The 26,172-nt window shown below is 44.1% G+C and overlaps 1 protein-coding gene across 1 annotated transcript in view; it reads left to right on the top strand.

Annotated features, from left to right (window-relative positions):
- CACNG3 (calcium voltage-gated channel auxiliary subunit gamma 3) overlaps nt 1–23,946 on the top strand; it is an 88,944-nt gene extending 64,998 nt beyond the window's left edge. Inside the window, exons 2-4 of the mRNA XM_081965332.1 lie at nt 18,643–18,726; nt 20,160–20,300; nt 22,452–23,946. Of these exons, the coding sequence (XP_081821458.1) occupies nt 18,643–18,726; nt 20,160–20,300; nt 22,452–22,966 (740 nt within the window). The 3' untranslated portion in view covers nt 22,967–23,946. The remainder of the gene's footprint in view (nt 1–18,642; nt 18,727–20,159; nt 20,301–22,451) is intronic.
- The last annotated feature ends 2,226 nt before the right edge of the window (nt 23,947–26,172 follow it).

Genomic DNA, 26,172 nt, shown 5'->3' with positions numbered 1-26,172 from the left:
CACGGGGCATCCAGCCTTTGCTTGAACTCCCTTGTGATGGAGGCCCCAGGACTCCTGGAGACAGGCTGATGTTTCACTACTTCGTGACTTTCTTTTATATATGCTATATAATAAATGTATTAAACATTACAATTGAAACTAAAACAAACTAATACAAACTAATTTTAAAAAGAATAAAAAGAAAACAGAAAGTGAAGAAAAGAAAAAATAGAAAAGCAAGGAAAATGATATAGTAAAGGAAAAGAAATATACAGTATAGAGATTGACTTTTCCTTTCACCATGGATAACTTATTACCTTAGCTTAAAATACAGCAAAAGATCTCTTTTCCCTTCATCCATCTCTTATCTATAAACTAATCTTTAAAGCCTCATCATTCAGTTCTGATCAGCAAAAATGCATTGAAGAGATAACAGCATATCTATTTTAATATTGATCAAACAAATTAATTTTATATTTCTTCCTTTTATTTTTAACAATCTTAATTTTTAATCCTTTCAAATATTGTTTTAGAATTTGGTTTTGTTTTCATCTTTCCTTTGTTCCTTCTCACAAAATTCTTCAAGGCTTTAACAAGTCTCTTTTGTAAATCCAATCAAGAAAAATTATAGGTCCCTTTTGGGGGATTGTTATTTGTATATCCTTTTTATACATGTTTTAATTTGTCAGATAGTTTCTTTTGTCTCCCCAGTATAGTATCTTTTTCCATATCATTCATTCATATATTTATTTCATACCAGGGGTTGTAACACAAATACATATATGAATCATACATTCATATATGTATTTGTGTTACAACCCCTGGTATGTCCAAATATGGGAGGGAGCTCACTACTCCCCCTTTCTGTCCTTCGGCTCATTACAGAAGACTATGTGTGTGTGTGTGTGTGTGTGTGTGTGTGTGTGTGTGTGTGTGTGTGTGTTTTGTATTTGTGCTGATAAATAAATAAAGGGAGACTAGTATGGATCCATTTCAAGCTATTTAGCTCTCATCAGCTAGCCATACCCTTACTGGGATTTGAACCTGGGATGTGTTACATATTAGGCAGATTTATTATAAGGTGACCAACCGTCCTCCTTTAGGGAGGACAGTCCTTCTTTTGTAAGTTCTGTCCTCCCTTGAAAAGTGTCCTCCTACATGTCCTCCTTTTTGATATTTGAAGGCTAATCTGTTGCGCGTTTATGTGACGTATTTTATCAAACAGTTTTTAATGGTGTTTTTTTACTTCATCGCAAGTATATTGAACAGATATTGAATCTTGTGTTGAATTTTTATCTAAAGAAATGCTAGACATTAAAATAGACGACAATTGTCTCTTTGAAGAAATTAGAAGACTGAATGTATATTTAAATTCTGAAAAATTAATACAATGGGAAAATCAACATGTTGAAATTGATAAAAGATGGGTGGATATTTTCAGCCATTTCAAAAATGAACATATTCCATGTGAACATTTATTTATACTTGTTCAATTTATGTTGTGCTGCCCTGGAACTAATTCAGCAGTTGAAAGAGTTTTTTTCAATTGCCAATGATTTTTCGACAAGTGAGAAATCGAGATTGAATGTTGATACTCTAGCTGCAGCACTTGCCATAAAATTCAATATGAAGGATATTTCTTGTTCGGATATTTCCAATATATTGTTAGAAGATGATACATTGACAAAAAATATTAATTCAATGGAAAAGTACTCATTTAAATAATAATTAACAGGCATGTAAGTATAATTACAATATAAAATGTTGCAAATGTTTTTATTATGCATATATCATATTTTAGTGTATTATTGTTGCAATGAATAAAATATTTCTTTTATTTATGATATATTTTTTCCAATTTATTTGTCCTCCTTTTCATTGTAAAAAAGTTGGTCACCTTAGCATTTTGGACAATAGAACGTGTTTTGTCCTCCTTTTCATTGTAAAAAAGTTGGTCACCTTATTTATTAGCCACTACACCACAGGCTCTCCTCCTTTATCCTCCATATATATATATACATACATACATACATACATACATACATACATACATACATTATATATATATGTGTGTGTGTGTTTGTGTGTGTGTGTGTGTGTGTGTGTGTTGTATTTGTACTGATAAATAAATAAAGGGAGACTAGGCATACCAGGGGTTGTAACACACACACACACACACACACACACACACATATATATATATATTCAAAACAAACACAACACAAAGAATCCTCCTTCTTTACATACTGTAGAAAGTGTATCAGTTGGTTACAAAAGACTTTCATGCATCTCTTCCACAGTCATTAACCATAATTCATATTAACTCAAGTATTTTAACTCAGATATATTTATACATATTACCGTCATCATACCTCCATTTTCATTTGACTATAATTGTTTAAACGTCCTTCATCATAAAATATACCAAGATTTAAAACATAACCACATACTGGCATTTCATTTGCTATTTCTAATATCCTCCAACAACACTGAATCCTTATGGGCTATTCTAGCTAAACATCCATAATATTTAGTAACAAAAATTTCTAATCCTCCTTTCCAAATCACTGTTTACAATTTACATCCAATTTCCTTATGTTGTACCCATATACATATATATACATTGTTATCATTATCCCTCCTTAATTTGACCTTTATCATAACATTTTCCCCCTAATAATCAAAACTTAACTAAATTTAACTTAGTTCTTTTTTATTAACCTTTATATATAATCCAAAAAAAATCTACTCTTCCTTTCATAGGTACCATCCAATATTCATATCCAATTATTATTTATCATAGCAATACATATGTATACATTATTATCATTATCAATTATTTATTTAACTATATCTATTGTCACTAAATTTCACTAAGTTTAACTAGTTTTAGATTATACACTTTCATCTATCAACCTGTATCTTTCCAGTAGCAAAAGAATCTCATGTCTTCTGCCATTTGTGGTATCAGTCCTCTAATCAGCTCCTTAATCAAATTTATATGGACTCCTCTTTGCAACTCATTGCTTATTAAGTCTCACATGTAATTTCGATGCCCTTCTTCTGTTTCCTTAATCATTTTATCTTTAATTGTCAGTGGTGTTATCAATGATGTTGCTAATAAAATTTCTCTCTTTAAATCCATAAATTCTTTTGTTTTTTCTTCTTTTGTTTCTTGCCATCTGGGGTAGATTTCCCCTCCATTTAATTCCTCTTACCGTATTCCACTCTTTCCATTTCCAGACACAAACCAATTACCATAGATATAAGTGGATTAGATTTCTTTATGGTCATTTTTCTCTTCGGTTTTTAGGGCTCTAACCTCCACTTTTTTCCACTTGATAAACATCTCCAACTTCTTCATCATATTTTACTGTTAGATGCTCTAGATTTTCCAACTTCTTCTCCATCCTCTAAAATGTGTTTGATAATTTCTGAATTTCTAACAATATATTTTGCAAACTTAAAATTTCTTTCTGCTGTTGAAATTGTACCATTATCTCCATCTGACAAACACTGCTGCTCTGACTTGGAAGGTTTTGACAAGATTAAGCATAAATTCACAATAAGGTCTTATTTTCACTTTTCTCTGGTTAAAGATATACTTCAAAAGAACATCTGTATGCTTTTCTTCTTATCACTCTCTATAGACAAAACAGTGAGACCTTGAAGTGCCAAGCCAGAATAATTGGTGAGGAAATTAAAAGTGTTTTGTTTCCAATACACAAACCTCCAGCCTCTGAGTAGCAGTGTTGTCTTTCACTCTGTTGTTACAGTTTTCTTTGTTTCCTTTTGTATCTTTTTTATATTCCAAGTTTTAAAAAAAAGTCAAATTCTTGAATGAAATAGAGAAGAAAAAGGGAAAAACACATGCAGTAATGAAGAAGGAGAATTTTAGTCCATAGGTTGCAAAAAATAATAATAATAAAGAGAAGAAGAAAACTTAATCCATTCATTTTAAAAGGCTTGCATAAATTCCATCCATGAAAATAGCATTTAAAAAGTAAGATAACACACTTTCCAAAACCATTCAAAGCTTAATTCTGCCTCTTATTTCTTCTATTCTCAAATTTAAATTAACTTTAAGTTTTTTGTAGGCAGTCTCTTTTAAAATGGTAAAAATTCCTCACCAGCTGGAAACACTTTCTCTTTCCGTATCCTTCCATTTCGGAGCTGCCCCAACTTCATCAGCCCGGGGACTGTGCTTTTGTCGCCAGCTAGAACAACTTCTCCTGGATCGATCAGGGATTTTGCAATGTCCCTGAGATCCGCAGGACGTATTCTTCCCTTCACCATCTCTACGGGACTGTTTAGGTCTGTTTGGACCACCCAGCGGCAAAAGTGTCAGCGGCAAACTCAGAGCATTGAGATCGCATGTCGTCTCGTCGCGACGTTGGCTCCTCCTCTCCATCTTTTTTCATATCATTCTTGTAGTCTATAATGTTTAAATCCACTTTCAAATCAGTCAATTTTGTCATGTAAAACTTTGTTCTCTTCCATAACGTCTTTTAAACACAATCTATCTATAGAGGGAAACACTCTTAAAATTAACTTCTAAGTCCATTGTTCACAAATAATCTTTAGTACACCCAGCTGAATATCCTGCTTCACTCTATTACCAAATCAAATTGAAGTGTTTTTCTCCTTTAAATGTATTTTTTGTTCCTTCTAGGATCCAGCCTTCAAAATTCTGTCCTATTATATAATTTTTAAGAGTTCCAAACCGGACTTTCCCAGGGGAAGAATTCTTATAACTAATTTCGAAATCTTATTTCAAATCCTGTCCATTTGTAATTTTCCAAAATCATTGTTCTAATCACTCTTTCGCTGTTAATTCCAAAACCATTTTTCCCTTGGTCCTTAAACTTTCATTAATGATTGAAGCAAATTCACCCATTCCAAAGGTCCATAATAGCTACAAAATATTAACAAGTAATTTTCATAAGTGATTTAAAAAGGAAGTATGCCAATCCAGCATCCTTAAAAGTGTTGTGGATGGAGCAGAGAGTGTGTCCCCTCCTCTCCCAAAGTTTTCAACCTGCCATAGACCACTGTCTTGCAATCCCCTCATAAGGAGCAACTGTCTGAAGCACGTGTGGGCGATCCCAAGTGCTCCCCTTGTCCAGAAAAGAATTACGAAAAGCTGCTCCCGCCGGTGGTTCTTGCCTACATCCTGCCACAGTCATTCGCTGCAGTCTCAACAGAGCCATCTTCAATTCATCTGGAACGGTTTCATGGCTTTCAGAGTCAGAAAAGCCTTCCTTATTTTTAATTTGTCTCTCCCTCTAAACTCATAGTGAGGAAGAATTGACAAAAGAGCCATCATTATTTTTAACCATGGGAGTGATTGGCCCACTCACTGTCCAAGAACAAGATTGGTGCCTTTGCATGGATCCTGGTTAAAAAGGCTCCCCACAACCTCAGAGGACCAGTAGGGGACCAAGGGAAATTTTGGTAGTACTTTACTACCATCTAGGCTTTTTGCTTTGGCAGCCCTCTAGTTGCATCAAATTTCTATTCCCCAAAACCATCCCGGGTGGGGATAATGGGAATTGAAGTCTTCCCTGGTATCCTCTGCACCATAACCGGATGCCAACAGACTGGGAGAGACAACCTAAATACACATATAGACTGGCAGTAGTTTTTTAAAGATCAACATTCTTGGAAAACAAAGCAGAGACCTCAAGCGGGAAGCCATGTGCAAAGTTGCTCTTCTGTTAATGCAGTTTAGGATCGCATTGGCTTTTTTGGCTGCCCCGTGACATGAGTAGTAGGCACTTGCACTCATAGCTCCACTCACAAGAGTGGCAGGTGCTTGCGCATGAATTTGCACACAAATGGAGTTGTGCACCTGTGCGCACATACCTACCATTCACCAGACCAGAGCAATCCTCTCTAACCCCCTGCTCCATGCCGTTAAGCTGCAAAAGTTGGGGACCACTGCTTTAAAGTCACTGGCAGTGATGGTAGCCAAAGTTAGCTTGGGATGATTTTTGAGGACTTGGGTAGCAAAACAGAGGAGTGAAAGAGGTCCCTAAGGAGGATGTAAGTGCTGGCAAGCTTCAGGTGACAGTTTCCACACTTCCTGCCTCCTGCCATCCCCCAACAATTCTCTAATTCCCCTCAATCACCTCCTGTGATCTGCAGGGAGTCAGTGAGCAGTAGGTGCATCGCGGCTTTTTCTTCCTTCCGAACTGCTCTGGAAAAGTTCATTGAGAAGGTGGTAGACAATAAAGGAAATGTGTGGGAAGGGTAGATAGATGCATGAAGGTAGCTTCCTACCTTCCCCATTCACCCAACTCCCCCCCAAAAAACCCCACTGTCTTGCAAAAACGCCAGTCTTCAGTACTGCCCATGTTGCCCATCCCTGAGCTCAGGTGGGCCACTGCTCTGGAGTTGAACTGAAGACCTTCCCCAGTAAAGCTGAATTGTGCAAAGTTTGGTTGAGGTGCCAGGTAATGCTTTGCTGGTAACGAGCAGACTTTGGAAAGCCAGACTGAAAAGGCAGTTGAAAAGGTTCTGTTAAAAAGTATGCATGAGCTTCGTTCTGGCACTTTCTTACCAGGTTTCTAAGCAACACCATGGAGGGAAAGCTTCTTCAGGAGCTCCTCTGTGGGTGGGTGGGTGTGACTTGATGGATCCCACTCGCTTCTGTTCTGGGTGTAGGCGGCCAACGTGTTTGGGGAGGGCACCGTCAGGCTCCCAAACTCTCCCATTCTTCATGCCATCCCATTCGCACAGCCCTTGCAAGGTTGATGAATGGAAGAGACCACAGGGGGTTACACCTAGGAGCTGCAGAAGGTGACAGGGAAGCCCATCATTCAAAAAGGAAGAGACCTGAGATGTTTTCTCAAGAAAGTTGCAGTTTATAAGTCCCTCTTTGGCTCCAAATTTAATGTATAAAACTAGCCATATGCCTAGAGATGCTTTGGTTTAGGGTTTCCCTCCATGCCCAGTGCCTCCCATAATCCTATACTGGGCCCAACTGGTCCTGTCCTTCAGCTGGTGAGGCTGGTTCCAGGAATGAGCTTTCCCCCCCTTATTATAACTGGCTTGACTCTTCTCCTTCCCTCTCAATCTTCTTCAACACCCTCACTGAAAGCATGGAATCCAGAGAGCCAATAGTTCATGGTCCATGAAGATTCTCAGTCATCCAAATCATGGTTGTCCCAAAAGGCAAGTAGACTTGGTCTTTCCTTGAAGACATGTCACTTCTCATTCAAGAAGTTTCTTCAGTTCTGACTCAAAGAGGCCATATATATTAAGATTGAACAGCCCTCTCTCAACAGAGAGACAGAGAGACAAGGCCACCTATCTCCTGTTTACAACACAATCACTTTCAGCAGTCTCAAGAAGGTTCCACATCCATTTGCACTATTCAAGTGACCCTGAGGGCACAGATAAACCTCCAAGTGGCCTCAGCGATTCTCAGAAAGAGTGCTAACAATCAGAGGATTGCAAGGAAGATAAATCTTTCTATCTTCCACCATTCAGTCAGAACCGAAGAAGCTTCTTGGGTGCGAAGCAAAGCATCTTCAAGGAAAAACAAAGTCCAGGTGCCTTTTGAAAAAACCACCTTTGGGGAAAAGCTGATGGTGTTACTGTGACAGGTCAAACTCTGGGAGAACCTCTATAGTTCCTGGTAATTATGCCAAGCCTGTAATGGGTGTCCTTGAAGGAGATGCTCTCTGGCCTGGGCATGGAGGTCCTCTGAGTCTCCAAGCTCTTCTGCAGCCGAAAGGGTCATTGTAGAGCTTGCTTAAGATTGTTTAAATATTACGACAGATTTGTAACATGCAAGGCATGAATGCACCATCCATCAAATGGGTTATTAGAAAAGGAGTTGTGCAGCTTAGATCTTATGGGAGTCTTTACAATGGAACAAGCTAGAAAATGAAGGAAACGGTTTAAATAAGAAGAAATAAGCGGAGTATCTGTGACTGTAAACCAGAAAGCTTCTCTCCTTTAGGGACTTTTCCCTTCTTTTCTAATATCTTATTCCCCAACATCCCTTTATGTTCTCTTCTTCTGTCCCAACTGGGAATTTGTGCAGATCCTCTTTCTGCTGCCTTCAGCCCATACCTCTCCTGGAATGGCTTTTTGACCTTGGATTTCGATCCTGGGGCAGGGGTGAAATGCTACCAGTTCAGGCCAGTTCACCTGAACAGGTAGTAAAAAATGCTACTAATTTACAGAACCGGTAGTAAAAAATACTTTTTAAAAAGTTTTTTTAAAAAAATTCCAACGATCACATGTTGCACAGCTGATCTTCAGAACTTTAAAAAAAACTTTTAAAGCATTTTTAAAATTACAGGTTCTCTGGAAACGCGGGAGTGGGGTGTCTGTTTTTGCTCCCAGCCAAAAATGGGGTGTGGGAGTGCTGAGAAAGAAAGAAAGAAAGAAAGAAAGAAAGAAAGAAAGGGAGGGAGGGAGGGAGGGAGGGAGGGAGGGAGGAGAGGAAGGACTACAAACCTGGCACTAGACGTAGCTTCAGAGGATAACCCAGGGCTGGAAGGGACCTGGAGGTCATCTAGTCCAACCCTGCTCCAGCAGGACATTGTTAAAACGAGTTTCTGTCTTTTGATTCCCCAGTTACATGACCACATAGCCACGCCCACCCAGTCACATAACCCCCACCAAGCCACGCCCACAGAACCAGTAGTAAAAAAAAAAGATTTCACCACTGCCCTGAGGTCTACCCTGAGCTTATTTGCTAAGCAGCATGAGATTCCCAAATCAGGAAAGCAGAGCCTGAGCCAGGATACTTTGGTTCCCGCAATAGATGATTGTGGTTGTTGTTGGATGGAGTTAGCAGAGGTAGCTAAATTGACAGCTTTGATTACAGATAAGAACACAATTAATTTTGTTTCTACGTGGAAAGGGGGGCGGCGGAGCTGCAGCCGGTGCAGCTGGAGCGTGTCAGTACTTTTTAATATATTGTAAAAACTAATGTGTATTGCTGGTCTTTGACCGTAATAAAGATTTACTTACTTACTTACTTGCTCTACGTGGAAACTACTTTTGGACTTTGTGCTCAAGGTGGGGAAAAAATGAAGCTTTGATTTGGGATTTTGCTGATTAGATAGGTTTGTTGTTATAGAAGAGGCTAGTATATACGGTCATATAAAAGTTAAAAAGTTGAAGTTTTATGTTACTCCCTTATTCTACTGCATCAAAAGATTCAACCTGGAACTAAGGAGAAATTTCCTGACAGTGAGAACAATCAACCCATGGAACAGACGTTGCCTTCAGAAGTCGTGGGAGCTTCATCACTGGAAGATTTCAAAAAGAGACTGGACTGCCATCTGTCAGAAGTGGTGTAGGGTCTGCTTGGGTGGGGTTTGGACTAGATGACCTACAAGGTCCCTTCCAGCTCGGTTAATCTGTTAAAAGAAGTTGGAATTGTTAGATACTAGCTTCAGTTATAATGGTTTCCATGAAGGTCCTCTGTTCTGGCGGGAACAGAGGTTTAATCTCATTGGCCGAAGGGTCTGACAGCTCCCTATAAAAGGGCTGCTGTCAGACTCAACCTTCGCTGGATTGTACATAGTTGCTACTGAGTTAAAGTGAGTGAGCTGAAAACTCACTACGCACCCAAGCCGTCTAAGCACGTCCGCCGGCATGAATTTAATATTCGCAACCAGAAGGAAGGCAAATCAATCAACAAGTACGTTGCAGCGCTATGAAAGGCCGCAGCGTACTGCGAGTTCCGAGACCTTGACGAGCTTATTCTTGACCGCATCATATGCGGTGTGCGGGACATTAATTTACAGAGGAAGTTACTCGCCCAATCTAACCTCACTCTACAAATTGCCTTGTAGAGCAAATTGCACTAATATGATTTTTAAAAAAGATAAATAGTATTTAGTGCAATATAAAAAATGCAAATAATTTTTCTGCGTACCACCAAAACTTTCTCATGGACCACTAGTTGGTGACCACTGGCCTTGTGGGACCCTTAGCATGCTCAGCAGGCATGGTTGATGTGGTCTGCCTGCACTCACAGGGACGGAGGCTGCCTTTGAGCCAAGTCTTTTCTTGCTTGTTTCTTGGGTCACCCCAATCGTCCCTGGGATGTTGTCTTGCCTCCCTCTCTTGCTTTTGGGGACACTCTTGGCAGTTATCTCCAAAGTCAGACAAGCAATAAGCGCCTCGCTTTGATTCTCCCAACGTTTCCACTATGCTATTGCCTTCTTTATGTGTGTGTGTGTAATATATATATATATATATATATATATATATATATATATATATATATATATATGTATATGTATATGTATATGTATATGTATATGTATATGTATATGTATATGTATATGTATATGTATATGTATATGTATATGTATATGTATATGTATATGATGTATATGTATATGTATATGTATATGTATATGTATATATATGTATATATATATGTGTGTGTATATATATATATATATATATATATATGTATGTATGTATGTATGTATGTGTATGTATATATATATATATATATATATATATATATATATATATATATATATATATATATATATATATATATATAATGTCTGTGTGTGTGTGTGTGTGTGTTGTATTTGTACTGATAAATAAATAAAGGGAGACTAGTATAGATCAATTTCGAGCTAATTAGCTCTCATCAGCTAGCCATACCCTTACTGGGATTTGAACCCGGGCTGTATATATCTTAGGCAGGAGTTTTAGCCACTAAGCCACGGGCTCACTTCCTTATCAGTTGAGCCAGGGAAATAGGTATGTATAATATAATTTTCTTGGTTATGTATAACATTTCTATATTCACGATAACAGTATACCGTCTAGGTACAATCTCCACAATCTCTATTGAATCCAGATAGTAAATCTTATACACACAATAGTTGTAACTATTCATCAATACCTATTCATCCTCATCTCCTGAATTAGCCTTGTTGAATTTTTTGCGCTATTTGATGAAGCCCTCTGTCGAATTTTATCTATAACCTATTAATAATATCAAACATTGTAAACCACTGTTTGTTGCCTTCTAAAAGGGGCAAGGGGTCGGCCCTCCAAAATGCCAGAGGCTTGGAACCTCCAGAAAGACTTTTTATGAACCCAATAGTCTGAGGTCAGCTCAGGGGGTATCCTCATAGTCTGTGTGTGACGTACTCAGGCTTCCCTTGCCAAGCTGGCTTATGAGCAAAGAGGAACTGCCTGGCGTAGGATAAGGTCCACAGAGTTTGGTTCTGTTCTGGGAGGTTGGTTCAGAATTAGTCATTAGCCACAGACTTGGGGAGGGACAGTTTGGTTCTTGGTGAGCCCAGTGGAAATGTTGCTTAGGGCATCAGAGAAGCAAGAACACTTAGACTTACATACCACCCAGGGGTGGATTGCTGCTGGCATTACTACCGGTTCGGTGCCTGACAAATTTTGCGTGCTCTGCGCACATGCGCACTTTAAAAGATCTGCACATGCACACACCATTAAGAAAGGGGGGAAAATACATTTTTTTTCAATGAAGATTGTTTTGCGCATGTGCAGAACAGAAAATAAAGATGGCGGCACCCAGGATAGAACCGGTAGGGGTCACGTGTCCGCCCGAGTTACCACCTCTTCGGCCAAACCGGTCCAAATCAGTAGGAACCTACCTCTGATTCACCCCATAGTCCTTTACAATGGTCTCTGGGTCGTCATGTTTCCAACCTTGGAAGGATGAGTGGGGAACTGGACTTCTGGTTGGCTCCAGAATTGAACGGAGGCTTCCAGTTAGGACCTTTGTGGCGCTTTGAGTGTTTAAGGTTGCCGACCCACCTCCCTGGGTTGTTCCCAAATGTTTAAAAAAATCCTGCCAGAACTTTGAAGTGAATTGCACTCCATGGTCAGAGAGAATTTGCTATGGAGCACCATGCAGCCTATAAATATACTGCACATACAGCTTAGCCGGGGTGTGTGCGGAAGGGATTTTTTTGACAACACACAAAGTGTACTTGTTTAAAAAATAGAGCAGTTATCCTCCAAATCACTGTGTTTCCTGAACATTTGGGGAATCCCACTATGAAAATTTCCTTCCATGGGGTACTGGGCTCCGGCCGCTGGTTGGAGGAGTCCTGGTGTTTTTCCCTATCATTGTTTTGCCGAAGCACACACTGGACCACTGGCTACACAGCTTTCTCTGTCTTTTTAAAGTGATGGCCACCAAAATTGTCATTTGATCAAGTGTAGGATTTTTACAAAACCAAAATGTCCCACAGTTTTAGAGTCACGGTGTCAACTTGTCAAGCGTTTCCATGACTACTATCAAGTCAACATAGAAAAAGGGAGGAAAATTCCATGCATACCTTTGGCCAGAGTCAGGTCTCATATTCCTACAGCTGATACATCCACAGCTGATGTGTGAAATGTGCATGTTCATAGCCTGCCGTAGCACCTTGTTGGTGGATGTGATTTATGACACAGACAGAAGGGAGGGGATACAGGGGGTAAAGTTCAAACGCAATTAAGCAGGAATCAGTTTTGGCTCCATAGAAGAACATGCCAAAATATTGATCCTAATAAATGAATGGATTTCTTTTGAACTTTGTCTTGAGGCTCGTAAATTAATTAGGTCATTCTTTGGAAACTTCACATATGGCTTTTCTTTAGCACTAGTAATTGCTGACTTTCGGAAACGTGTATCTTGGCTCCTACCCAGCTATGACCGTTCTGAATTAACATTCACCTTTGTGGTCTTGGAAGCACTTGCCGTTATCTAGTGCTGCCTTTAGAATCCTCTCTACATCCTCGTCTTTCTGGGGCTGCATTTTTGCTTGCACCCAGATGGTTACTGGTGCTGCAAGGTGGTATTCAGCCGGTTTGGATCGGTTCACCCCAACCGGTAGTGGAAATCGCGGGTGAGCCTGCCTCTCCCACCCACCCACACACCCCCGGCTCTGTGCCATCCTATTTAGGCAAGCCGTGCGCCTGCATGCAAGCCATGCAAAGTGCATACACGGAAGGCTGGGCACAAGCATGGATGCATGGTCTCACATTTGCAAACTGGTAAGGAAAGTAAGTGAATCCCACCCCTGTTGCTGGTGCTGCAAGGTGGCAGGATGGAATGGATCATTTCTGGCTTAGAGCTCTTACATTGCGGCACTCTGCACAAAGCATCTGCTAGGGAAATGTCCCCTCCTGGGAGGCACCGCAAGGTGAAATTGAGAGTGTTAAAATATTGAGCCCAGCGGATCTGCTCCGGGGGCTTCAGGGCTTCCAAGTTCTTATGATCAGTCCACACCTCAAAAGGTGTTTTATCCCCTTCCAGGAAAGGCCGCCAAGTCAGGAGCGCCCAGCGCATCACATAAGCCTCCTTTTCACAGACCGCCCACCGCTGTTCAGTCTCGCTGAATTTTTTGGAAGCATAGGCGCACGGTTGTAGGGCTGACTATTCTTTTCATTGCAAGAGCACTGCCCCCACGGCCACATCACTGGCATGTGCCTGAATGATAAATGGGCCATGAGGGTCTCGGTGTTTTAACACTGGCTAAGATGCAAACAGGCATTTACGTTTCTTAAACGTCGTTTAGTATTCCATTGTGAATGGAATGGAATGGAATAGAGTAGAGTAGAGTAGAGTAGAGTAGAGTAGAGTAGAGTAGAGTAGAGTAGAGTAGAATAGACATTAGAAGGGACCTTGGAGGTCTTCTAGTCCAGCCCCCTGATCAAGCAGGAGATGAGTCTCTTCTGAAAAGCCTCCAGTGATGGAGCGCCCACGATTTCCAAAGGCCAGCTGTTCCACTGGTTAATTGTCCTCACTATCAGGAAGTTTCTCCTTAATTCCAGGTTGCTTCTCTCCTTGATCAGTTTCCATCCATTGTTTCTTCTCCTGCCCTCTGGTGCTTTGGAGAATAATTTGACCCTCCTCTTCTTTGTGGCATCCCCTCAAATACTGGAATATTGCTATTAGGTCACCCCTAATTCTTCTTTTCTTTAGACTAGCCAATTCACAGAAATTTACTATTTCAGTGGCTGGCTGGGCTCTTGCAAAGGAATGAACAGGGTGCCCCAAAACCATGTGCCAATCCCGCTGTCGTAGAGGAGACATTTGGCACGATGCCCTGCCCTGCCTTGGAATATTCCTGCCACCACTGATAACAGCCGTACCCTTGGTGTCAACTGCTTAAAGAAGATGCTGCTCCACAATGAGGACCCACAAAAAATCTATCAAAGATGTGAAACTTAACCCAAAGCTCAATGCTGGCATTCTAAAATGTCAGTGGATGCAGCGACTGTGGTGTAGGCAGAAGGAGGGGGCCAGGATGGTTATTTCGGTCACGATAAAAAAAAGAAATACTGAGAAAATACCAATGCAGATTCCAGCAGCACTAAATGCAGGGAGATGAAGACGAGCTGTCACAGGGCCACGACCCAGTCAAAACTTTTAAAAGAAGGCAGCAGACTATGAGCTTTGCTTTAAGAAGCAAACCCCACACCAGTTGTGAAATTCATTTTTTTTACTACCAGTTCTGTGGCGTGGCTTGGTGGCCACGGCAGCCGAAGGATATTGCAAAATCCCCATTCCTTCCCACTCCAGGGGAAGGATACTGTAAATCCTCATTCCCTCCCCAATCCTGGGGGAAGAATATTGCAAAATCTCCATTCCTTCCCACTCCAGGGGAAGGATAGTGCAAAATCTCCATTCCTTCCCACTCCAGGGGAAGGATACTGTAAATCCTTTCCCTCCCCAATCTTGGGGGAAGAATATTGCAAAATCTCCATTCCTTCCCCACTCCAGGGGAAGGATAGTGCAAAATCTCCATTCCCTCCCCACTCCAGGGGAAGGATAGTGCAAAATCTCCATTCCCTCCCCACTCCAGGGGAAGGATACTGTAAATCCTTTCCCTCCCCAATCTTGGGGGAAGAATATTGCAAAATCTCCATTCCTTCCCCACTCCAGGGGAAGGATACTGTAAAATCTCCATTCCCTCCCCACTCCAGGGGAAGGATAGTGCAAAATCTCCAGTCCCTCCCCACTCCAGGGGAAGGATAGTGCAAAATCTCCATTCCCTCCCCACTCCAGGGGAAGGATACTGTAAATCCTTTCCCTCCCCAATCTTGGGGGAAGAATATTGCAAAATCCCCATTCCTTCCCCACTCCAGGGGAAGGATACTGTAAAATCTCCATTCCCTCCCCACTCCAGGGGAAGGATAGTGCAAAATCTCCAGTCCCTCCCCACTCCAGGGGAAGGATACTGTAAAATCTCCATTCCCTCCCCACTCCTGGGGAAGGATATTGCAAAATCTCCATTCCCTCCCCACTCCAGGGGAAGGATACTGTAAAATCTCCATTCCCTCCCCACTCCTGGGGAAGGATATTGCAAAATCTCCATTCCCTCCCCACTCCAGGGGAAGGATACTGTAAAATCTCCATTCCCTCCCCACTCCTGGGGAAGGATATTGCAAAATCTCCATTCCCTCCCCACTCCAGGGGAAGGATACTGTAAAATCTCCATTCCCTCCCCACTCCTGGGGAAGGATATTGCAAAATCTCTCTTCCCTCCCCACTCCAGGGGAAGGATACTGTAAAATCTCCATTCCCTCCCCACTCCAGGGGAAGGATAGTGCAAAATCTCCAGTCCCTCCCCACTCCTAGGGAAGGATACTGTAAAATCTCCATTCCCTCCCTACTCCAGGGAAAGGATACTGCAAAATCTCCATTCCCTCCCCACTCCTGGGGAAGGATATTGCAAAATCTCTCTTCCCTCCCCACTCTGAGGCCTGCCAGAGGTTGTATTTGCCGGTTCTCCAAACAACTGAAAATTTCCGCTACTAGTTCTCCAGAACCTGTCAGAACCTACTAAATTTCACCCCTGCCCCACACCCAGAGGTTGCGAGAGAACTGGAGCCATCTTGGTGCGCCTTAACATCAGAATTATATTTGGGGGCTGCTTTGTGGTCTGGTTTTTTTCCTAGGAAGGCTGAACTCTAACCATGGCCAATCGGCTGCCATTGCAGTTACCTTGATTAACAGCAGGCATTGGGAGTGGAATTCCTGTCCCTAAATGATGCAGTCTAAAACCCAACCGAATGTGATTGCATCACTCAGCAACAGGAAGACTTCGGTTGCTGTGGTTTAACAAGGATTGTGGGTCATTCAGTGAGTCTAGGGCCCTGGCTGGCAGGTCAATGGCTGCTACAGGTGAAGGAGAGAGTGAGCATCTTACCAGAGTGACTCGCAACTTCCCTACAAGTTTTGCTAGAGGGAAGCCAGAAGGAAGGTTGCAAAAGATGATCCTAGGACTGTCTTAATTTGAGCCTACTGTCAAGTGCCCAAATCACGATCATAGCAATGCAGCAAGTAAGGGAAGACTCCTCTGCTTAAAAGCTACTATGGCTAGATCGTAGGCTCATTAAGAAGTCATAACAGACATTGCCACACAATTAACAGGGTGCAGGTGGGGGGGGGGAGATTGAACTGTTTACAAGACAATATTACTCATATTGCAATTAGCTCTCGTTCTGCAGAAGGCCACTGGGAAGGGGGGGGGATGCAAAGTGATAGGTGAATTCAAGCAGAGGAAGAGCACTTTATTTGGGTGGTTTTTTCCCCCTTTATTAAATTATAGAGCGATCCCCAGGAGGTCTCTAAGTCCTGCCAAAGCAGCCCCAGGCTGACTGCCACGATCTCCGGAACGAACATGGCCGTTCGCTGGCCTGATTTGTGCAGGGGCACATTTGTTGTGCAACTTTGTCCATTGTTATCACCATCATGGGACGCAGGCTTGAGCAAGATTGTCTCCTTGGCCCAAGGGCAAGTTAAATTAGATGGCCAAAAAGGATGATCAGAAGCAGGACCTCAACGGAAGCGAGTTCTAGGCAGCCAGAGCCAAGAGGCCCAATTAGTATGCGCAGAAGACCTTTGCGCTCCGTCCAGAAACGGGGTCAGGCAACTGCTCAAGATGTGGAGAATTGACCCCACCACAGGGCAGCCTTCACCTCCAGCCCCAGAGAATCTCTTGTCTTGATGCAGGAGCTTGATTGCTGCACATGAACTGGGCACGGCTAGTCTAGTGAAGAGAAGGACCAGGGGAGCCAGGATAGCAGCCTTCCAGTGTTTGGAGGATTGTCACAGAGACGAGGGGGTCAAACTATTCTCCAAAGCACTCAAAGGCTAGACAAGGAATAATGGATGGAAATTGAACAAGGAGAGATTCAACCTAGAAAGACAGAGAAACTTTCTGGCAGTGAGATCAATCAACTCATGGAATAGAAGTTGCCTTCAGAAATTGTGGGAGCTTCATCCGTGGAAGCTTTCAAGAGGAGACTGGACTGCCATCTGTCAGAAGTGGTGTAGGGTCTGCTTGGGCGGGGGTTGGACTAGATGACCTACAAGGTCCTTTCCAACTCTGTTAATCTGTTAAAACCTGGCCAAGGGGAATAGTCTATGAAGGTGGGAGCTGTAACTACAGCTGAGGGCAGGATCGTTTTAGGGTTCTTAGAGGTGACCACAGGGTCACTTCAGAGTTAGGAAATCAGCAACATCCATGATTTGGTTTGTCATTGTTTTTGTGGATTATGACTCCAAGTAGACAGATGTTACCTGCACAGCAAAAGCTGATCCCATCTACAGGGAGAGCAGGGAGACAGAAGGAGAGAAGTTACAACCAGGGGAAGCAGCTCAAGCAACTTAGAGATTTGTGTTATTAAAAATAAAACTGCACTTGCTTACCAGAATGTTTCTGGCCAGGTACTCAAACCAAGCACGGAGGCCTTTGCTAGCCCCGGGGCCGGTCCAGGGTGACGGGGGGGGGGGGGGGGGAGGGAGGAGGGAGGAGGTGGGGGGGAGGTAAGCCTGCCTTTGCTTTCAGCCTCCTTAACCCAATTTCAATTGAATTTTAGAGAGATTGCCAAACTTTGCTGTCTCCTCAAGGGATTAATCCTGTTACAACAACAATATCAATTTAAATAAAGTGCGTGCGTGTGTGCGTGCGTGCGTGTGTGTGTATACGTATGTATGTTTACAGGATGTTAAATTCAGCCCATCTCAGGCAACCCTGGAATGTAAAGCCCAAGATGCAAACAGTCCACACCACCATTGGCTAAGAACTGCATGAATTGTGCCAGGGGTGACCTTTGCACTTGGGGGTGATTTAGAGGGCCGGATCTGTCTGTATGTCGGAGCTTTCTGTCTCATTTTATTGAACTCTTTTAAAACAATTACAATAGATTCTCCAGGAGAAGATTTTAACACTTTGAATGGGGAATCGGCAGCTAAATGAATTCTGGACATGGTTTTGGGATGCTTGCCCACCTTCAGGGGTTGATACAAGTCCATTGTCTCTGCCTGTCCTTGCTGGTGGGGCACAGGAGGACTCTGTACAACCCCTGTGGGCTGCCAAAGAGGCCAAAGGTGGGTGATAACGTCAAGGAGACCCTCTTTGTACAGGGAGCTCACCGTGAACGGCTTGGAGCTCAACCTCCTTGGTTAAAAAGCAGGCATGGCAGGACATTGACCTTAGGCAGGGTTGTAGAATGGCCTGTATCTGGGAGGATGGATGGTGGCTGCACATCCTCTTTCTCCACTGCTGGAGCAGGCCGAGGGACCCCATCATCCCAAGATGCAGAGGCCTTGTCAGCCCTGGCTGGTCTGGTCCAGCATCCTGGTGCTTCCGAGAGTTTGACATCCCCGCCTCCTCTTTCCCCCCTCAGGGACCTTCCGAGGAATCTGCAAGCAGATCAACCATTTCCCAGAAGATGCCGATTATGAACAGGATGCGGCTGAGTATCTCTTGCGTAAGTTCAGGGATCCTGGTGGGGCAAGAGGTGGGTGACTCAGTCAGGAAAGGCTGCCTCACCCATACGTGGGGCAACCACACCAATCTTCTTGCGGGGGGGGGAGTGAAATTAAGGTGTGCCCACATTGAAACAGGGACCCTAAACCCTTTTCTAAGCACTGCATTCCTTCTAAAGCAGTGAGATAACTACTGAAGATTACCTTCCTTCCTAATTTTTGTTACAGCGGTTTTCCAATATTTGAGAGGCTGCCATAAAGAATAGGGAGTCAACCACTAGAAGACAGGAAAAGAAGCAATGGGTGGAAGCTAATGAAGGAGAGAAGCAACCTAGAACTGAGGAGAAATTTCCTGACACTTAGAACAATGAATCAGTGGAACAGCTTGTCTCCAGAAATTGTGAATTCTCCAACACTGGAGACGTTAAAGAAGAGATTGGACAAACATTTGTCTGGAATGCTACAGGGCAGGAGTCCCCAACCACCCCCCCCACCCCCCCCACCCCCCCCCACCCCCGGGGCCACAGCCCACTAACAGGTTATGGCTCATTTGCAACTGGGCTGCATGAGTAATGGGCTGGCACACCCACACATGGGCAGGCAGCTCAACTTGTAGTCAAGCTGTGTGTGCATTGTGGGAGTCCAGCTGTGCGCATATACGTGTGTGCTGGCCCGCTTCTCATGAAGCCCAGTTCCCCCTCCCTCCCCACCAGCCAGGCCAGAGGTGGGTTTCTACCGGTTTTCACCGGTTCGGGCAGACCGGTAGTGGTAATTTGGCCTGGATCGACCAGAACCAACAGTGACTCAGGCTGGCCACGCCCCCGAACTGGTTGCCCGGTCTCCACTGCCATTGCCAGCATGACTTTTAATAGCTTTTCAGGGTCTTTGTGCACGAGCAGAACAATTTATAGTGAACTGTGCATGTGTGAGCAACGCACATCGAATTGGTACCAACGCCAGTAGGAACCCACCCCTGAGTCAGGCCATCAAGCCACAAAGGTTGGGGACCACTGGCATAGGGTTCCTGCTTGAGCAGGAGGTTGGGCTAGAGACCCCCAAGGTCCCTTCCGACTCTGTCCTTCTGTTAGAGCAGATAATCCAAACATTGCCTCTTCTCTAGCCTTTTTCTCAAACCCAGCACAGGAGATGTGCTGATACCTCCATTGGCCAGTTGGCTCTACTGAAAGAGAGAGCAAGCAGTCTGATTTCTCTATGCAGGGTCAGTGCCTGAAAAAGTCAAGATGGTAGCCATAATGGAAGTCTTTGGGCGTGTGTGACACCTGCAGAAGGGGCTTTCACTGCACGGTCGCAGGTGTCCTTTTGACCCCTCTGCAGAGGCTGCTGCCCCCCCCCCCACCGGGGATAGTCTCTGGCCTTCCTTAGCCAGCTGCAACTGCCCTCTCCAGACCCCAACACTCTTCTTGTCTCCCTCCAGGTGCTGTAAGAGCCTCCAGCATCTTCCCCCTCCTCAGCGTGGGGCTCCTGTTCTTTGGGGGTCTCTGCGTGGCGGCCAGTGAGTTTTACAAGAGCAAACTCAACGTCATCCTGAGCGCAGGCATCTTTTTTGTTTCTGCAGGTGAGTCCTGTTTTCACACAGTTCACCATGGTTGACACCAGCCTGGATCGGGACCATGAAATAAGCTTGCAACATTAAGTACTCCGATTTCATATTGGAGCATTTTCCATATAGATACAATAGAAATGGATTACAAAACAATACACAGATAAGATACGGAAGGAGGGGGGAATAAGGCTCACTCATTAATGGTTTCTTTTAACAAACCACAATGTTTGTTTTTGTGCTTTACAGTAAGTCATAATTTATTTCAACCATGGTTTATGGCCTTAAGCCGCAATTGGCTGTTCTTAACAATAAAGCCCTAATAACAGCCTGCAGTTACCACGACCCGGTTTATCTAATAAAGTAAAGAAATCATATTTGGACCTTGCCTGTGTGAAGCTAGACAAGGGAAAGCACATCAAAGTATTACATGAGATCAGTTTTATGGGCTCTATGATTAAGAAGCTGCAAAGAAACTGCAAAAGTAAAAAATAAATATTGAATTGCGAGGCTTAGAAAACAGGGATTTCACAGAGTCAGATGTGGAATCTGTGCAGATATCATGAAGGAACCAGAAAGAATGATATCATATTTATCTTGCCTTCAGAATTTTTATACATGCCTTTTACGCATGTTTCACGTCTAATCACGGGCTTCTACACCTTCAAGATCACATCCGTGGAACACTGTCTTATCTTCATAACTGAAATCCATCTTGCGTTTTTCCTGTCGCTTCTCCCATTCCGAGTCTGAACCTCTGAGGCCTTTTTAAAAGAAAAACCAGATGCAACCTTTTAAAAAAAACAGTTTTGGGAGATGCTAGCCCACCCTGGCCTTAAAGCGTCTCACCCATTGCTTGTTCTTGTTCCTCTTGATGTCACTTGAATTTTTATTTATTTATTTATCATATTTAAGAACTACTAAGCTCCCTCACAGAGCAATTATGGGTGGCGACCATTGCTGCGGGTTTGCCCTCCCGCAAAGAGTGGACCACTCATAATGAAGACAACACACAAGGTTCCTTGATGCATGAGTGGCCCAGAACGTTATCTGGACCCCCCTTTTATTAAGAGCGTATAAGGAAATAAAAGCATTCTAATATATCATTGGTTACATAAAGCATTTCTGCCTAAACATGGTTATATTTAGCTCTACCTGCTTAAGCGCTTTTACCACGTGTTTCCTATGCTGCTAGTAACTTCCTCAGTTTGGAAAGTCCCTGTTAAGATCTAAGCATTGCTATTGTCTTTGCAAGCACAGCTTTCTAAATTGGGTCCTCCCAGTGGGCATCCAGCTCAACCCGCGTTCAATACTCAATTTATTTCAGTCCCAAATTCCATATATGTGTTCCAATCAGGAAAACTGATCTGCACATATACCATGGCGACCTTGTTCCCACACATTGCTGATACCATGTTGAAAACAAAAGGATAAAGAGATCCAATTCCTTCTTTGGTTCCAACAGATGAACTTCCCCACTATGAGGGATCTGTTGCTGCCCTTAAAAAGTTTGCACAAGACAGATCCACTACCAGTGGTGGGTTTCTATTATTTTTACTACCAGTTCGCTTGTGCGCGATGCTTCTGCGCACCACTACTACGTTTGCACGTTCCATTCCGAACTGGCAGCAAAACCCAACTCTGATATCTACTGTAGGTTGACTTCCAGTGTCAAAAATAACCAGGAAATGTCATTCGCCTGGGTTCTGGCATCACAACAGAAGCACTTTGTGGGGTCTCTATAATTGCCAGGAAAGTCTGGATGACGGAGGATGATCCTAAATAGATCCTGGGTCCAGAAACACCAGGTACCCTGCTTTTAGGCTTGAACCCCTTGCCGGTTGTGGTTGCATTCTGCCACTCTAAATGGGGATGGATTCCATTACGGATTGCATAATGGAAATTTATAAATTCACCGGAAATCCTGCAGGCCTATTTATAGTACCAATGCTAGAAAGGTGTCTCCAGCTTATCTGTGTAAGGAGTGGCTGGGAGATTCTGGGAATTAAAGTCCAGAATCTTAAGGTTGCCAAGGTTGACAAACATTGATTGAGAGCATCAGAAGGACAGCGAGCAAAGTGACAGCAGATGCTGAGCTGGGCTGTGTCTCTTTTCAGATGCCAGAGACCCGACTTACATTGCCTTGCTCTCTGCTCTTCCTTTCAGGGCTCAGCAACATCATTGGGATCATAGTTTACATCTCGGCCAACGCGGGAGACCCTGGGCAGAGTGACTCCAAGAAGAGCTATTCCTACGGGTGGTCTTTCTACTTCGGTGCCCTCTCCTTCATCATTGCCGAGATGGTCGGTGTCGTTGCTGTCCACATGTACATCGAGAAGCACCGCCAGATCCGGGCCAAGTCCCACTCTGTGGCTCTCCTGAAGAAGTCCACCTTTGCCCGCCTGCCCACCTATCGCTACCGGTTCCGACGGCGATCCAGCTCCCGCTCCACGGAGCCGCGGTCGAGGGACCTGTCCCCCATCGGCAAAGGCTTTAACACCATCCCGTCCACCGACATCTCCATGTTCACTCTTTCCAGAGATCCTTCCAAGGTGACTATTGGGACTTTGCTGAACTCAGAGAGAGATCACGGTTTTTTACAGATCCACAACTCCTTGCCCAAAGAGTTCAAGGAATCTTTGCATAACAACCCCGCCAACAGACGAACCACTCCTGTCTGAGCCCAACCTGTCCCTGGATGGCCTTGGATCAGACCGCTGGAGATGCCGTGTGTGTACAGAGGTGTATCATTGAGACTGCATGTGTGACCCACCCTCCCCTTCGATGGCGTAACCAGCAAAACCTTGTTTCTAAAGAGTAACCCTCGCTGTGCTCCCTGCCCGTGGGCAGCCTAGATCTGAACCGGATGCTGTTTAGGGTGCCACATCCTAAACTGCCAGTTGTTTGGCCGAGTGATTGTGGCCTGGGTCTGAATGCACGGGGGCCCCTCAAGAACCCACCCTCTTCATTCAGATGCCAAGACGGAATAGTGAGCTTGGCCTCGTGCCAAGGGGACCCCGGGAACGATTCTGGGGGTGACCGCTTGGAGGCCCATCAAGAAGGCGGAAAGTGGTGCTGGGGCCCCATGGCTCTTCCTCCCCTGCCCCCCCACCCCCCACCCCCCTCACCATGAAAACAGCCTTGGACTGTGGTCTCAATCCAGACGTAGCATCTGGGAACCATCCAAGCATGAAAAGGCGAAGCCGAGCACTTCTGAAAGACTTGGGCGATGCCCCCCCTCCTTCCTTTCTGGATGCTCCGAAGGAGGCAGGCTCTGGGGGTGAGGCTGTCTGTTCTTGTGTGCATGCATTAAACAGCCTGGAATCCAATTCCCTCCCACGATGCAGGAAGAGAGGTGGCTCTGAGCTGTCTTGGTGGGCTTTGGAAGGGCTCTGTATTCTCTTGCATATTCAACACTCTTTGTCAAGGTGTAAGGGGCAGAAACGCCCCCTCCCCTCCATTCCTGCCAAAGTTCTCCCAGCGGACGAGCATTTTATGTCACCCTTGGCTCAAGGATCTGAAAAGATGGCTCTGTATCTAGGTAGATGTTTCGCCACACATCTGCTTTTTCAGGTTTAACATTTGTGTACCGCCTATGCCGTGGGATGATCTGAAGCACTTGAGATGTTAAAGGGAAATCAATAAAACCCCATTGAATCAGTCTTTGTGTTTGAGCGACTCTTTGGAAAAAAAGGCCCCAATGGGACAGGGGGAATCATGTGAAGTCAAGGAGGAGAGGAGGCACGAAGGGGAAGGAGATTATTTCAAAAGGGCCCAAAGAGTAACAGAGTTGGAAGGGACCTTGGTTGTCTTCTAGTCCAACCCTCTGCTCCAGAAAGAGACCCTATACTCTTCCAGGTAAATGGTTGTCCAATCTCTTCTTAAAAGCTTCCAGTGATGGAGCCCCCCACAACTTCTGGAGGCAAAGCTCTTCCACTGATTAATTGTCCTCACTGTCAGGAAATTTCTCCTTAGTTCCAGGTTGCTTCTCTCATTGATTAGCTTCCATCCATTGCTTCTTGTGCTGCCTTCTGGTGCTTTGGAAAATTAGTTGACACCCCCTTTTTTATGGCAGCCCATCAAAGAAGAGGAGGGTCAGCCTATTTTCCAAAGCATCGGAATAAACTTGAATTCTGTTGCAGTCTATCTGGGAAATCAAATTTTCAGGCTGTAGGGTTTTGGCTGTATCTAACTCAATGATGAGAGGGGCCAAGAATAGCAATAGGGCTTTCATGCAGAGAAGAACAACTGAGGAACATCTATTTTCCTTGGTATTCCACAGCGTTTTGGGTAGCAGCCTTCTGAGGATGAAGGGCCGGTGGCTTTAACAGGGGCCTTTGAGCTGGCTCTTCCTTTTTCCCATCTGGATTCTTCTTGTGATCCTAGGAGAAGAACTTGAAACCTTCTCTCTTGCACTAAAAAATAGGCTGTCATTTCTCTCTCTCTGAATCCTCTCAGAAGCAGGAAAGGACAGAAGGGAAATTAGTTCCATCTGAATATTAATAGAATTGCCCAGTTCACACCTTTAGAGGATCTTTAGAAGGGAAATCAAATGCACCTGTGCGCCGAAATTCATCCTTTCCTGAAGTGAGAAGATAAAAAGTACATTTTGTACAAGATCTGCACAAAAATGCAAATCTGTTGAAGTACCTAAAAGCACATTGAATTTGGGGGAAAGGCCAAGAAAGCATGTTTTTTTTTTCTGCATCTTGATTGTATGCTTAGTGGCCTGGAATGCTTTGGAAGATAAGACCACCTATCCCATCATGTTTCCCTGCCACCTGCTAGGAAATCAGCCAGATCTAGAAAGATGTAGTAGAGGTAACATTCTAAATATTCCTCTCTGATTCCTATGAAGGGCAACAATAACCAATGGTCTTTGCCAAGGGAAACGGATGGAGGCATCATGGCTAGTCTGAAAAGCTCATTTTTGGCTGGCCCAACCGTACCCAACTTACAACCATCTTTTAGCCAATACACAGAAAGCTCAGATTTACACCTTACAGCAGGGCTCTCCAACCGTGGCGACTTTAAGACTTGTGGACTTCAACTCTGGCTGAGGAACTCTAGGAGTTGAAGTCCACAAGTCTTAAAGTCACCAAGGTTGGAGAGCCCTGCCTTATAGCCAGTGATGGGTTGCACTTACTGTCACTACTAGTTCGGTGATCGGCACGCACGTTTTACATTCATGTGTGCCTGACTCGCGCTGAGTGTGCATGCACATTCCACCACCCCTGCGACAACCAGCTGATTGTCAGGGGTCACGCAGGCACCGCACGCTTTGCGTGCATGCACAATTTGCCTTTTGCTAGGTATAGAGCAAGCGAGCGCAGGTGGGTGGGCCAAAAAAGCCACCGTACCGCTCCGCTCTCAGCTGCTCCGGGCCACTCCCAGTTCTACGGAACCAGGCCAAACCGGCAGCAGCCCCCCTCTGCTTACAGCATTATGATCCCCTTTTCTAACCCAAGGGATCCTTTATGTCAATGAGGCAAAAAGCTCCCCGATCCACCCTCTTTATCTCACTCACCTTGTCCAGGAAGACAACGGAATGGCCACCTACATGAAGAAGCCAAACCTGGACAGAGTGGAGGATTCGGTGGTTGGTCGGTTGGCTAATTTGTCTGAAGCTGGGAACAAATGGTTGGGCCACCATGAACTGCGTGAATAAATAAGCACTCTTTGGCTTTTCTGGGGAAACATGCTCCTTTCTGCTTCACAGTAAATGGTGAATAAGGAGGGTGTCTACACCGAGCTGAAGCCCAGGTGGAATTTTTTTCTCAGGCAGCTTATGAGAAGCTCCATTGTCTTTGATAGGCATCAATTAGGAGGAAGCCAGAAGCCCCTTTTCAGGCTAAGAAAGTGAATTAAAGTGTATTGCGAGCTACAG

Source organism: Natrix helvetica, assembly GCF_964273705.1.
Source record: "Natrix helvetica genome assembly, chromosome: 13".
In the NCBI taxonomy this organism is placed as follows: Eukaryota; Metazoa; Chordata; class Lepidosauria; order Squamata; family Natricidae; genus Natrix; species Natrix helvetica.
The sequence above is the reverse complement of the archived record's forward strand: the minus strand, read 5'-3'. Positions and strand labels throughout refer to the sequence as shown.